Below are 15,778 nucleotides of genomic sequence, written 5' to 3' on the forward strand. Positions count from 1 at the left end.
CTAGGTAGATTGACAATAAGGGGGTTTCTGAGTAGTTCTCAGAACAGAAGTGCTCGCCATCTAATCTTGCAGAAATCTCAAAATATTGAACGTTTTTTTAAACCTAATCACAGCACGGCTTTTTCTATGGTGTTCCTCAAGGTCTTGGTGTCTCAATGTGGTATTTTGGAGTTTTTTTTTTCAATTCTCGAGTGGTAAAAAATTGTTAAATTTAGCAACAAATCTGTGTAACAAATGGTATCAACCCAAAAATTGAAGCAACAACTTATGAAACATAGTAGGGGCATGGGAATGGCCATCACAAACTTATATCATCATGTTCTACGCTCTTATACACTTTCACAATATATTTTAATTGATTAATTAATTTATCAATACATTTTTATTTCTTATTAATGACAAGAACAACTTGACACAAAGTGCTGAGCTTTCAGATGATGTACACCACTTCTATGTGACATATACTGTTGACTTTTTTATCTACTCCTGAACATCCCCTGTCCCCCCCACCCCTACCCCTCTAAAAAAGAGGGCGGAATGGTAAGGAAGGTTAAGGATCTCCTTTTCCAACTGATTCCCTGAAAATATAAAATGTCCTAGAGTAAAACAGTTTTGATCAGCCTTTGCTCTACCAAAGATGTGGGATGTCTGTGCTGCGTTGGAACCATTACACCCACACTTTATTATGATGAACAATAATGACAGCTTTGCAACCCAAAGCAGGCAGATTTTGCCAGCTCGGTTCTGTGCCAACGTTAACTAAAACCTTCATGGTCTTCTATCATTTTATGAAATCACTGCAGAAACACCTACAGAGCGCCGACTGATCGTATCTTTTAAACCGACATGAGGCTGTCTCAGTCGGGGCTGTGGAGGTGTCTGGCACATTTTTTTAAAACGGTAAATGATCAGGTTTTACACAACACGTATGTAGTCTCCATGTGACTGATCAAAGACCGACTCTAACCTTGTTGATTCTGTAATTCTCACAAAGCGTGGCTAACACTGCTTCACTGGTTGCTATGCCAACTCTTGTGGTAACCAGGGAGCTGGTGGGTGATGTTTTTTTTTTCTCTTCTTGTATATGTGGATTATTTTGGAGAAGCATTTCTACACTGAACACATGATGCAGCTCTTGAAAGCAATAAAACCCTCGAGGCTGTTCTTTGCTGTCGGAATTTTGATGCATATCTATTGCATCACATTTCATCACTATTTGGCCTGTAGCTACTGTAAATAATGCCTTTCACTACATTATACATACACACACAGAAGTAGCCTATACATGGAACACACTCTAACATAATGTTTTCTTTATTTGTTATAACTTGGCCTTGAAAGTTATCTAATTGTGGCTGCATCTCGTAAGCAACATTTACTACCATTTACACAGTGTAGAAATACTCCATTACAAGTAAAAGTCCTGCATTCAAAATTCTACTTAAAGGGACTGTTTATAACTTTTTAAGCGTATAAATGTACCGGGCTCCGCTGCCTGCTTTGCCTTCACTATCACAACGCCCACGTTCTCACTGTCTCGCTCAACCTCTAGAAGTGAACGCGCGCTCACTCCACACTGCAGGAGAGTTAGTTTAGCTCTGAGAATATCTAGTGAATGTACAGTGGACGTTTGTGCAGAAATAAATGCTGCAGCTCCTCCAGACCAACAGAGGTTTCCCGTGTCTTGTGAAGTGACGGGGCGCCGCAGCGAGAAACGTTATTGTCTCCAACCAAAACTCCGGTGTCTCCCTGCGGGCGCATTCGGGAAGCGATAACGTTTCTCTTCCTGCTTCAGCCCCGGCACCGACCTGCTTTTCCTGCTTCGAAAAGCCAACACTAGGATCAGCAGCGATTCATGGAGAGACCTTCGTCTGGTCAGCTAACATTACTGCCAAGCAGCTGAAATATAGAGTGATATTGTGGTTTTAGCTGACGTGTGTCGTCTCACTGTTTTGAGCGATGCTCGTTCAGGTATATTTAAAGTGAGCAAGCGCGAGCCCGACGCTGACTTTCGCTGACTTTACGGCCACAGGTGTCGCTGTTAACAAGCAATTCTGAAAGTTACAAATAGTCCCTTTAAGTAAAAGTATTGGCATCAAAATGTACTTAACGTACAAAAAGTAAAAGTACTCAATATCCATTTTATATATCATTATAATTTTGATGCCTTGAATATTGCAGCTAGTAAAGTTAGGGCATCTTTTAATCACTTTATTTATCAATAAAGTCTATCCAATCTTAAACTATAATAATACGTAATCAATTTGTTGATTCTATTTTGCATTATTAATCTAAATCTGCAATGTCACTAGTGACGAAATCTTTAAAATAAATGTAGTGGATTAAACATTTGCCTCTGAATTGTTGTAGAAGTATAAAGAAGAAGAAAATGGGAATACTCAAGTAAAGTACCTCAAAATTGTTTTTACTGTACTTTGTTATTTTCCACCACTGCATTTACAGCACTATATACAGATAACACAAAATAAGCAACTGTGTCTATACATGATATTCACATATTGGATGATATTGGAGGAAATATAAAGCTGCCTTGATTGTTTTTTTTATCAGCACTACAACAAATATATCTGCAAATCGTCTTAACTTACCTAATTTAAACCTCTATTAGGTTGTAATATTGCCCAAGATGAGCTTACTGAGGCTAATATATAGGGGTGTAAGAAAATACTGATACACATGAGTATCACAATATTATGTGTTGTGAAACTGTATCGACCAATCCAATTGCCTGCCCGCGAGCCTGGCCGCTATTCGATCTTTCGGAGGATGCAGCGTGCTCCATTGGTACCAACAGTGTCATGCTAGCTTGTTGTGAAGGTGGCTGAATAACGCTCCAAAGTTACACTAAATTTAGTTGAGGAAAAACTTTTGTTTCCAAAGGGGACCCTCTGATCTCAAGATATGTGAATGAAAATGGTTGCTATGGTTACCCACGAGTCTCCCCTTTAAAACAATGCCCACTTTATGATAATCCTATGCAGTTTTGGGCAAAAACAGTTTTTTGCATGCAGTACAAATGTGTTATTTTTGCATATGGTGTATTTCTGGTGTGTTCTTTATACTATGACAGTTTTCCTAAAATTAGAATTTAAAAATCGCAATATATCGCAATATATTGAATCGTTACCCCTATATCATGATATGTATCGTATCACCAGATCCTTGCCAATATACAACCCTACTATTATCTAGTTTAGCACTTTAGCACTGCCCATAAAAAATCTCTTGTGTCCCAGTTTAGTTTTATAAAATAAGTGTTCATCTTACCGGCTGCTGGCTCTTTGGAGGGAAACAGCTTGTTGTCCAAAGTCATGCTGATGTCACAGAAGACCTCCTCCTCGTCTCGGTCGGCATCCAGCTGAAAGGAGAACAAAACAGAAAATCAACTTTGATACTCTATTAGCTATTAGTTAGCTTTCTGACCTTTTAATTCTGTCCGCTTGACAGAAATGACGGCTGACATACACAGAAGTCACGACCTGAAACCTACGACATCCCAAACACAAACGGACATGCTCAGTCCGTTAAGCCGCCGTGACATCCAGAAAGAGACTCATTATAAGATCAAACATGAGGAACGAGCTCTGATGCCCGGGAGCTACACACTCCGGGTCATTTTGTATTCAACACAGACTGGAAGTTTTAATAACACTAGAGTAATTAGCCTCCCTTCTGTGTCAATGGGCCCCTTTCAGATTTTTCGGAGGCCGGCTGTCTTCCTTTTGCACGTACAGTACTCGCAAATTGACCGTGAAGAATCTGGTTTGTGAGCGAGCTAGAAGCTGATTGAAGCAGACTTCTCCTCCGTCCCTCTGCTCCTATCAGGGACGATGACAATAAGCTGACAGGCGACCTTGTGCACACAAAAGAAATTAACAGATTGGACATCATTTCCCGCTGCCTTCAGGTGTGTGATTCTCAGCAGCGTTACTTACTCGATATGTAAACTGAACAGAGAAATGAATGAAGCTGTGGTAGTGGAGGTCATATGGTGAAATGTAAGATAAGGATAGCCCACAACCAACAGCCAGCTTCCTCCTGGGGTTTCCATGGTAACATTATGTAAAAAAGGAGGCTGCTGTCTGATGAATGGGAGAATCCCCCTGAGCCTGAAGCCCTGTGAGTCCACCTGCAGAAGAGGAGCAGAGAGGATCAAACCGAGGATTCCCCCCGAAAACCCCTCAGACCTCTCGATGTGTCCGGCACCAGGAGAAGAGAAAAGTGACCGACCGCTCTCACACTGCAGCGTCTTAATAACCAAAAATGTGTTCCAACTTTGACAGAGAGGCTCCGTATAATCCATTTATATTTACAGGAAGCTTCCTGAGACTCTTCAGAGAGAGAGTGTCACTTTCTCAAGGACAGATTAGGAGCTTTAACTTTTTGGAGGAACGCTGAATGACTCAATGTCATCACAGACTGGCTGTTCAGGCAGAGGACGAGGAGTGGGAACTCGCAGCGCAGCACAGCAGAGTGTTTATAACAGAAAGCAAAGTGCTCTTGTCTCCTTTTATTAGGCTAATAATCAAAACAAATGCTGCATCCATGCTGAGCCGACTCATGATATGAAAATGTCGTGTCCACGCTTGAGTTTTCAGGTCATCCTGTTTTGGTTCAGCAAATATGAAAACCTGTTTTCTAAATCAGCTACTTACTGAGAGATATAGGGCCCTATTTTACACCTGGCGCTGAGCCGCGTTGCGCAATATTGATTGCTAGTTTCAGACCGACACAGGGACGCTCAGCAGCTATACTCCTCCTCAGTTAAATACAGTGACGGCACTGGAACAATATTTTCATTTATGTTAAGGAAAACACAAATCTAATCCTCTAATGGCATCTCCTCTCCCCTCTGTGCAAGTGTAGACGTAGGCTACTTCAAAGTTTGCTGACCCTCTCCCCCTAAATGGCGGCATTTTAGGCTGATGGATCCGCACGTTACGCTGCTCCGGAGGATTCCGCTCAGTCGGTCCGAGCCCCCCGTGGGTTTCATCAGAAAGTAATACAGTTTTCATTACTTATCAATACATGTTTATCTTATTTAGTCTAGTGCTTATTATCATATAATGAATTTTGGTTAAATAGGTTATCGGTACATTTGCTCGTATGCAGTCAAAGTGAGTTGTTGATGGGACAGAGGATGGGGAGACGGCGGAGGCAGAGAGTCCACTGGGCGAGCACCACATACATCTGCTCGCTTCTCCAATTTGCAGAATCCGCTTTTTAAATAGCAATGCGCCAGGTGGTGGTATGATTAATAAAGAGACTAAATACAACCCCTTTGTCCCTTGTGCTTTACTTGGAGGTGGACATGCCCTAAATGCACTTTAGACCATGCGCATGTTTTTTATCTGTCCAAAAAAAATCAAGCAAGGTAACAGTCCTTGTTTTCAACTTTGTGTAAATATAAATTCAGAGTAGCTATGCTGTATACTGAAACTATCATGACCGAGCAATCTCTAAACCATAAATAACCTCTGGCTTATAATGTAAATGTATGCAAATGCAGATCACGTGCCCTTCATAGCACTCAGTAAAGAAAACAGAACTTTAACCTCATTCTCAATTTAAAACAAATCACTTTTAACTGCTATTCAATTTCATTCGGCTTCAACCTTAACATGATTCTAAGGCTTGTCAATGAAATGTCAATCTACAGTAGTTGAGTCGTGTAGGGACTGTTTGTAACTTCTTACACGTATAAATCAATCCAGGTCAGTGTCCCATGCGCGCTCGCGTGTGGCTACGCTGTTCAGACTCAGACTCCAACACAAACTACACAGAAGCACCAAAACCGCAAAGTTCTATCGAGTGAAGCCCGTCTTGCAAAACAGTGTTTGCCGCGGTCGGAGGACGCGGGGGAGACCGTTGCTTTGGTCTCCAGGGTCGGAGTCTCTGCTGTACTCTGCTCATCTGCTCCAAAATTTAGCGTAAGTTTGGAGCGTTGATTAACCTCGCCGACATGCTAGTATGACATGGTTGGTACCAATGGATTCATTAGGTTTTCCAGTTTCATATGATGCCAGTATCTTCACTAGCTTTAAAACTGAGCCCGCTACAACCTAAAAATCGCAAGTTGTGTTAATGCGTTAAAGAAATTAGTGGCATTTAAACAAATTTGCATTAACGCGTTATTACCGCGTTAACTTTGACAGCCCTAATACATGTATTTAGGAAATTATTTGTGGAGTAAAAAAAATATTCTTAAAATTAACAGCAAAGGACAATCATGTTTACAGCCATTAATAATCAATATTATAATCGATGGGTGGAACACTTCAGAGGACTGAGGTGCATGCTTTTGTCAAATCACTATTCTACCTCCATGTACTGAACATATTTAAAGTATAACAATCTTTTATTATGAGGACCACTGATGGGGTGAAGCGAGGTAAAAGCCTTCATCCTCCCATCTCAAAGATCTCAAAGAAGGAGTAGGAGATTAAAGGAAGCAGAAAAAGCTTTGAGCAGCAGCTCCTTTCAAACTTTGCAACTTTTTTCAGTGTTTTCTGTTTGATCATCTGAATTAATTCATGCGAAGTTCTTCGAGAGTTTGAGCTAAAAGAGCTTCCCCCAGCACATCACAACAGCATTACACGTCAAGTTGTGTTGATGTTACGTAACGCTCATTGTTGTCGCTCAGAAGGGATGTAAAAAGATATGAATATAATAATTATAAAAGATGCAAATGGATAAAGGAAAAAACTATTTCAGGTTCTTCAGTCTTATTTTCAAAGCGAGAGATATCTTGATGTCTCTTTGTAACAAGAGGATAGTTCATACTGATTAGTTACAATGCGGGTATCTTATTTATATTCCAGGAATAATGAATACCTTGAAACCATCCCCGGAGAGATAGGACTCCCGGAGAGATGGAGCGAGGTGTCTTTTGTTTGTTTATATCTGCATGGTATCTACCAGCGTGTGGGAAGGAAGCTGGAGCTGAACTCACTCAGGGAATACTTCATTAGATCGGTACCTTTTTCCTAGAATGACAGGACGGCTTCAATTCAGCAAACTATTATCTCTCCTTTGCTGCAATTTCCGGTTTGGCTTCATGTTGAGGTGTGTGTGTGTGTGTGTGTGTGTGTGTGTGTGTGTGTGTGTGTGTTTGATAAATTGAGTCATCCTGCATGAAAAAACAAACCTTCAGTCGTTCATCATCATTGTTAGTTTTTACACAAAATTCTAAATGTCACAAATCCAAAACTTTGTCTACAGCTCAAAAATAAAAAACACTGAGCAATTGTATGTCAGCGGCTCTCAAACTTTCTCCCAGTGACAGAAATAGGACGAGTTAATTCAGTGAAATGTTGAGAATTAATAGACTTGTAGACATGTGTATCGACAATTCTGTCGTTCCATTTCAGCGGCGACAATGTGGAGAAATGAGTCACTGCGATTGTTCTTTTATCAACTTATTCCTTCCTTTATTGGACCTGACATTTAAAATGAAAGGATTACTTTCACACAAAAGTCTTTTGCTGAGCGAAAGCAGTTAAGCCTCAGAGGTTATTGCATTCATTAGAAACGATTGAGTGCTAATTACTGAAGAGCAGGAGGAACTCATCCAATCAGAAGTTATTACCAGCGACGCCGGTATTGTTTCCGCCCTCTGAGTCTGTTTGTGAGTCACCTGCTGTTTATATTTCTGTCTGTGGACAGATTCTGTCAGGGCAACCGCAAGATGTAGTTACAAAGCTTTACAGGTGTGTAGTTGTGTTTTGCGTTGCGGCTGGTGTGATCCCATCGCAAGATGGTCTTTAGTTTAATGTCATCTTTAAAACCTGTCTGCGGCTGTGGCTCAGGAGGTAGAGCGGGTTGTTCACTAATTCGAAAATCGGCGGTTTGATCCCCGGCTCCTCCGATACTGGATCAGGTACCGGACCGGGCTGACTCAAATAGCTAGATCGGGTATCGTGACAATGGGGCCGATCTATTAGATTCAATTCTGTGTTTATATACTAGATACATTATATATTGGAATTTGAATTCCTGTTTAAGTTTTGACCAATTTGTTGCTGCATTAAAAGGGTTTATACTTGAATTGTAATTCTTGTTAATTCTGAAGATTAGTTGCTGGTGTACGATTTATTATTTTAATAATAAATAGCAATTCAGTAAATGTATATCTATGTATTTATTTGTCACATTTTGTTTTACAAAGTTAGAAAAGCAATATTTAAGTCAAGTCTGATGCCTTACACATGAAAGAATGATCCCAGTGACTTCCACACAGTGAGACATACAGCTTATTGCTTAAACACTGGTATTGGATCGGTACTTGGTATCACACAATCCCCAAAGCCCAGCTATCGGTACCGGTATTGGGACTGAAAAAGTTGGATCGGTGCATCGTTAGTGAATAGTTCATTAACTGATTAGTCAGTTGACATAAAAAGAAACACAATTTTTTTTTTAGATTTCATAGATTAATCGAAAAACAAATGTGTGTCACCACGAGCAACCCCTCTCACATTAGACATCATTTGATAAATTGTTATCAAAATATATTGATTATTTCCGCTTTAATGTTAAAACACTTTACGCTGCATCCTTTGCCCAAACTCCCTCTCATAGAACAACAAATTGTATTGTGTGTTTTGTATGTTCTTTCTTTTATGACTGTAGTATGTTTCTTTGTTTTGACCTGCCATGGGACTACAGATGTGAGTAGTTTAAAGCTATAATCTGGTACGGTGCATCAAATGGTGACATTTATGTTTTAAACTGTACATGGTCCCTTTTAAATAAAATAATAAATAAATGTTCTAAATTGCTGTATTTCCCAGTAGTTTACTGCTAAAGCCAGAGTAAGATGTCTTTTGCTTATAATCCCTAAGAAGGGTGTTGATTTAAAAAGGAAAGATGTTCCTCCTCCTATAACAAAGCACAGATGAACAAATCAGTCATCAACTATAAAGGGACAGAAAATTAACCAAGAATTGACACAATATACCTCAAGGGAGGATTTATGACTAATAATCCGTCACACAGCTGTGTGGTTTTATCCTTTAATTGCTCCCGAACAGTGTTGATCTGTTTTCCCTTCAGGATTTATCATCAGCGTCAGCATCTCAACGTCTCAGTCTGACGCACAGTTATTCACGTAGATTTAAGGAATCACAAGGAGGAACTTGTGCTGGTATAGTCGACAGACATTTGACCATTCCAGTTTCATGTGGATAAAGATCATACAAGTTTTCTCTTCTGTCTGTTTTCCCCTTTTTTAAACTTATATGAGAAAGTGTAATATTCTTTTTATTAAGATAAAAGGAATATAAGAGCATTTCAAGGGTCTTTTCACACTCATAACCACACACACAAATACGATGCACTCAAGTTGTAAAAGCTCTTACAGTATATGTTCAATAAAACATGTTGTTCAGAAGCTCAGAGCTGAAGGACAAGACATGCTTCTATAAGGGAAACAAAGCAAACCCTCCACACATCTACTGCACATATAGATATATATATAGATACAATGATAGATACTTTTTCCCCCTGCAAAGCTCTTATGATTTCTCAGAAGGACAAGGACTGCCCAAGTGTTCAGCATTTGTCATGAAGCTGTTTTTCTAAGAGCTCTTCAGACTGAGCCAACCTTTGTTTTTCGAGGTGTCAGTTCTGTGTGATTGCAAGGACGATTTGACGAGTAAGAAGTGTGTGTGTGTGTGTGTGTGGGGGGGGGGGACCATAAACTACTATACTGAACAAACATATTTATCTCCTGGTAAGTCTAGAAATGAACCAGTAACTGCACATTTACACCAAATATGCTGAATGTTGCAATCTTCAAAAAGCCATTTTTTTGTCCTGGACTGAAATATATGATTTTTGCAGTTTTGCTGCAAATCCTAAAAGATGTTGAAACTTGTATTTAAACTTGAAACATAAATACTATCTAATATGAATACTATCTTACAATCTACTGGATATCCATGATTACCCTGGATGTATGAAGCCCAAATGTAACCAAATAATACATATTTAGCATCAAGAATGCTAAAATGATTACATGGGCTTGTAGAGACTTTAGTTTGAGAGTATTTTACAGGAAAAAAACAAAACACTGCACTATCATACGCCTGCACTGAAGAGACAACAGAATCGTTCACTCAGTGTGTCTTAATTAAAGTTGTCTCCACTGGGAACTACCTGTGAAGTGGTTGATGGAAGATGTAAAATTCAAATTACAAAAAAATAAAGAGATTACACTTGAACCCACTTTTCTCCACAGTGGCATCTAAAAACCCAGTTGTAGAGAATCGCTTTAGAAATTCAGCCGCTGGGCTTTAAACTAGAATCAAGAGACGGGCTCACCTACTTCTGACCTCCCTTCGCTGGCTGCCTGTTCATGTTAGAATCAGTTGGGAAATTTGTAAAGTACTTCATGACGTGGCACCTACAAAGCAACATCATTCTATCCTTTTTCTCCGTTTGTGCTTTTACTTTATTCTGTTTTAACTGCTTGTCTTATTCGCTTGTTGTTGTCTCTTGTTTACACTGCTCGCGCTGTTAGCTGCTCAGCCGTTTCAATGTCGAGAGCTGTGTGGAGGCAATCCCTCTATCATAGATGTGCTCTGAATTGAAAATTTAGCACCTTTTATTAAGAAATGCCATAAATTCACTGGTTTCAGGTTCTAAAATGTGAATATTTTCTTTTTTTTTTAGCCTTGTATGATAGTAAACTGAATATCTTTGGATCTGGGACAGTTGCTCGGACAAAGCAAGACACTTGAAGACAACATTTGGGACATTTCTTTTGCTATTTTTTGACATTTTCCAGACCAAAACGATTAAATGATTAATCTAGAAAAATAATAGTCATAGTAATTGATGAGAATACTTGTTAGTTACAGAGGAACTTTGCCTAGAATTGGTAGTTTCATGATTTCAATCAGAAACTGTCTGATCAAACATACCAGTAAAGAAGAGTACACACTATTCAACATGTACCCTGCATCCTTCCCAGTGCATGCTGGTAGAGGCTCTTGGAAACGCATGTACAGATAGAATAGATGTATGAAAGATTTAATGTACAGCAGTAAAATAAAGTGCAAATATAAAGATGTGAGTTTCATGAACTGATGAAACAAGAGAGCAAAGGGAAAGAGGGACCAGAACGCAATAAGCAGAATAAAAAAAGACGACGTTCCAAAATAAACAGATATCACACAAGAGGAAACACACGTTTCCGCAGTAAAATATTTAATTTGTGTTAATGCGTCGGGAATCCCAGAGTCATTAAGTCTATTTTCACTTTTACTCTTACAGCATCGACCACAGAAAGTTAAAGAGAGGACTGAAACATAAACTGCAGGCTCTGACTTCTAGAGGGCATCTGATTATTTTCATTCTCTCTAACATTAATGTGAGATCCACCAGAGATTATCCTGAGCGTTTGATTTTAAGACGCCCCAAGACAACAATCTAAAAACATGCAAACAGTATCTCTTTCTCACAGTAGAGCAGTTCTTCAGTATTCCCTCTGCTGCGCTGAGACTCAGACAGATCAATAAGGCTGAAGAGTGGGAAGCCGATTCCTGTTGGCTGCAGGAGTCAATAGCTCTATTACCGCCTGCCTCACACATGCCCCTCTGCACCAGACCACACAATGTCCTAATGACTAATGACGATCCCAGTGGTCTCCAATTAACACTTGGCCCTCGATCCCAGCAACAACAGTCTGCGTTTCACCTCGCAAAACAATCAGGAACTAAACAGAAACTGTCTGGAAACCCTTACTTTGTCACTGCAATCTTCTGGGTGCATGCTAGGAATGATGCTGAATATCTTTGGTTATGTTCACATGATTACTGTGCTCAGTGAGTGTCAATTCTGAACGATTCTATAAAACTACAGATTATGTTAAAGGACATTTTTGATCATTGACTACCGTACCATGTTTTTTTTACAGAGTAATTTTGGGGGATTTTACACTTTTACTGGACAGCTGATTGTGTAGAGACTGAATAGAAACAATGGTAAAGAGAGAGGGGTATAATATGCAACAAAAATCTCAGGGCCAGAATTGGCCCCGGGATGTTGTAGTTAAATGTTATGTTACAGTAGCCTATCATGCAAATATGGCTTAGGTTATGGAAAGAATGCGGTTATGGGTTAGGTTAAGCAGCTAAATAACTTGGTTAAGGTTCATAAAAGGTGGAGCTTCTGTTTTAAAACAACAACAGCACTGATGCCATGTTCACACGTTTGTTCATCGTAATTAAAGGTGCAGTGTGTAGGATTTGGCGGCATCTAGCGATGAGGTTGCAGATCGCAGCCAACTTAAACTACTCCCGCGTGCCAAGCGCACAGCGTAGGAGAACTACGGTAATTACCCACACCTATAGTGCTTAAAGCAACCGATAACACCTATTTAATGGCCTGATAACAGTCGAATCGGGTGAATTTATAGAAATAATGGACTGCTTTAGGAAAATAAACATTTCTTTCTCTCTAATGCAAACACACACACAGACATACACACTATTCCACGCAACTTACCGTAACAATAAGGCCCCTCTCCTGGAAGTATTTGACCAGAGGAATGGTGTTTTGTTTGAAGTTGGTCAGGCGGCGGTCGATGGCCTTGGGATTGTCGTCCGGTCGTCCCTGCTGCTCGGCACGTTTCTGCAGCCTCTCCTTCAAACGGTGGTTGGTGCAGGCCAGGAACACCACCAGGTCAGGAGAGCAGATCTACCAGGAGAGAGAAAAACGTATAAAACATTACAGCCAAATCCTGTCCCCTCAGATAAACCTTCATCATCATATGTGACGTCCACGGCCTGACCCTGAGAAGAGCTCCGTCTCAGAGGTGCAATCTGGGGAATCGGAGAATCAGCTCAAGGTCAGTCTCATTTATAAATTCAATGCACTCAGGTCAAAATGTCAAAAATGCAATTCACACCAGAATAAAGATTTCATTCTCAGTAATGTCTGGAGAGATTGGATATCTTTTTTTTTTACAGCAGTTTTTGAATTTTGAAGTGCGTCAAACACCTGAATGTCACTGGATTGAAAGATTTAAGATTGTAGCCTTGAAAATAGCCAGCAGCTGCTCCACTGTTGACGCAATTTTAATCCAGGTGAAAAATTATGAGTCAAACAGGATAATACTATTCTTTCTCAACATTATTACCCGCCACACAGACAGATTCTCTTTGTTTCAACAGAAGAGATTGAGATTGTAGACGACCACGGGAAAGTTTCTTTTGTGTGACGTGAGTAACAGCAAAGGACATTATAGGTGCGATCACACATGCAGCCTTCTCCGTAACCGTGACGGTGGTTTTCTATTTAGAGATCAGACGTGAAGAGGAGCCAGTTATGAATACAATTCGACAGCTCAGGACTCGACATTCCCAGATATCATGTGTGAATCAAGCTTACTTATTATTCTTTTCTTGCTATGGCTGCAACAAACATAGAAACTTAGATGAGGATTTCTTCTATAAATAATTATTGTTTGGTTGATTTTTTTCGTGTTGTGTGTTAACTTCCTGCTCTGCTGCTCATATTTAATTTTGTTCTAAAATAAGTAAGATGCTAACTGAAACTACGGTGGCCGGCGTGAAAAAGTGAAAACATGAATGTCCCTATCTAGAGCCAGTGTTTGGTTTGTCCCTTCTGGGCTACTGTAGAAACATGACGGCCGGCTCCATGAAGAGGACCCGCTCCCTATGTAGATATGTAGGGCTCATTCTAGGTTAACGAAAACACAACGATTCTTATTTTCAGGTGATTATACACTAAAGAAAACATACTTATTAATATTATATTCAATTCCTGCCAATAGATCTCCCTAAATCCTACACACACTTCCTTTATACTGTATATAACGATGTTTAAAGCGGCAACATTTTATTTATTTATTTATTTATTGGCACTTGGAGGCAGTATAGACATATCAACTAAAGATGATAATGTGTTTGCTGGATGTGCTAATTTACACATCCAGCAGATATGAAGCAGCGTTGGTCTCCACCAACTCCTGAGGGAAATATCTGTCTCTTTAGCTGCTAAATGCTCCACTACGTGCACCAGCTAGTTGCTAACTGTGTCTGTATGCTGTTTTGTGCTGAACAGGTAGTGGGCAGTGGGTATTTAGGTTGTTGTATTTAAAAAAAAAAAAAAATCAGCTTCCTTTTTGCTGGTGAAAACAATGATAGTGGGGAGACTTGATGAAAACAGTGGTTGCATGCCGTAGAACCAAAACAATGACTTAAAAGACGCTAAAACTACTGCAACTCCCTACTGGCAGGCCTCCCTGCTTGCACATTCAAACCTCTGCAGATGATCCAGAACGCAGAAGCATGACTGGTCTTCAACCAACCTAAAACAGCACACGTCACTCCGCTGTTCATATCCCTCCACTGGCTCCCGGTTGCCACTTGCATCAAATTCAAAACACTGTTGCTCGCCTACAAAACACCAACAAAAACGGCTCCCGCCTACCTGAACTCTGCCAATGAAAGGCATTTGGTACTTCCATCACAACAGGGTTAAAGGATGGGTTAAATGCAGAGGTCAAATTTCATGTATATAACTGTATGTACTATGACAAATAAAGGTTTCTTCTCTAGCTAGACTCTTCTGTAGTCCCCTGGTGGGTGAATGAGTTACCAAACTCTGTTCGATCCGCAGAGTCCCTTTCCACCTTTAAGAAAAAGCTAAAGATGTTGTTGATGTTGATTAGGATATTCATAATGATGATGATAATGATAATGATGACATTGTTGATGCTGTTAATGATGATGATAAAAAAAAAAAAAAATCTGCTTCTATCCACCCTGTGCGTTGCCTCTGTGCACTGCTTGTCAGCAGCTGTGTCTGATCAGACTTGAAGCTGTTGTTGGCACTTATTCATGTTGTTCCCTCCTGTCTAGAGCCTTGCTTGTGTTGTGTGAACTCTCAGATGTATGTCGCTTTGGACAAAAGCGTCTGCTAAATTAAATTGTAGAATTGTAAAACGCTCCATAAAGCTGCAGAGTCAGGTGATAGCTATCCGTGGGTTCGTCACTACCAGCGACCCCGTTCACATGACACAAAGTCATTTGATCCATTGTTGATATAAGAATATTGATAAGTGCAGCTTTTTTAAAGATAATATGAAATTGAGTTTATGAATTTCTTTCTGCACTGAACCACGTTACAGAAGCACAATTACACATTGACAAAAATCTGACATTCACTTCAGTCTTGTTTTTTTATGAGAGACAAAAGGCTCTGAAACCTGAACAAATGCTTGTGTGTAGAGACTTTAAGCATTTGTAAACTGGGAAGGATAAACTAAAAGGAATTTTAACTGCCGCGTACCCATTAACAATCGAGTTCTGAGCAAAGTTGTCTCGTTCCGGTCAAATTACTGCAATCAGGAGACTGTGTAATAACTACGTCAGGTTGCCAAGTTATGATAGCAAGCAAACAAACACTGGTTGTTCTCATTTAAAGGAAAAGGTCAGGCAAAGCATCAGCACTGACTGAGGCCTGAGTAATTGAGATTTCATTTGTGACACGAGAAGGAGCTTGACCACTTCTGTTTTTACAAAGTCCAATACACAAAAACATTCCTTAGTAACCAACGAGTACATGGAATCAACAGGCTGACGTGTGCGCTGGCTATTTAAAGATCAGTGAAGGATGCTGTTATCTATCTAATGCAAAGTAGCATCAAAGGGAAATGACTTGGTTTCTATGGCTCTGACGTCTTTAGGTGAGGCCAGTTGTTTTATAAAGACGAAAGAGTGTTAAA

The 15,778-nt window shown here is 39.9% G+C and overlaps 1 protein-coding gene and 1 long non-coding RNA gene across 2 annotated transcripts in view; one reads left to right on the plus strand and one right to left on the minus strand.

Annotated features, from left to right (window-relative positions):
* The window catches only part of ak5 (adenylate kinase 5), a 111,344-nt gene that overhangs the window by 57,753 nt on the left and 37,813 nt on the right, over positions 1-15,778 (minus strand). The window contains exons 6-7 of the mRNA XM_074652020.1: positions 12,532-12,723; positions 3,289-3,379 (exon numbers count right to left, since the gene is read on the minus strand). Of these exons, the coding sequence (XP_074508121.1) occupies positions 3,289-3,379; positions 12,532-12,723 (283 nt within the window). The remainder of the gene's footprint in view (positions 1-3,288; positions 3,380-12,531; positions 12,724-15,778) is intronic.
* The window catches only part of LOC141777599 (uncharacterized), a 68,279-nt gene that overhangs the window by 50,362 nt on the left and 2,139 nt on the right, over positions 1-15,778 (plus strand). The window contains exon 2 of the long non-coding RNA XR_012595929.1: positions 12,779-12,874. This is a non-coding gene — a long non-coding RNA (uncharacterized LOC141777599). The remainder of the gene's footprint in view (positions 1-12,778; positions 12,875-15,778) is intronic.

The sequence above is a fragment of the Sebastes fasciatus genome, chromosome 11 (genome assembly GCF_043250625.1).
Source record: "Sebastes fasciatus isolate fSebFas1 chromosome 11, fSebFas1.pri, whole genome shotgun sequence".
Classification (NCBI taxonomy): Eukaryota; Metazoa; Chordata; class Actinopteri; order Perciformes; family Sebastidae; genus Sebastes; species Sebastes fasciatus.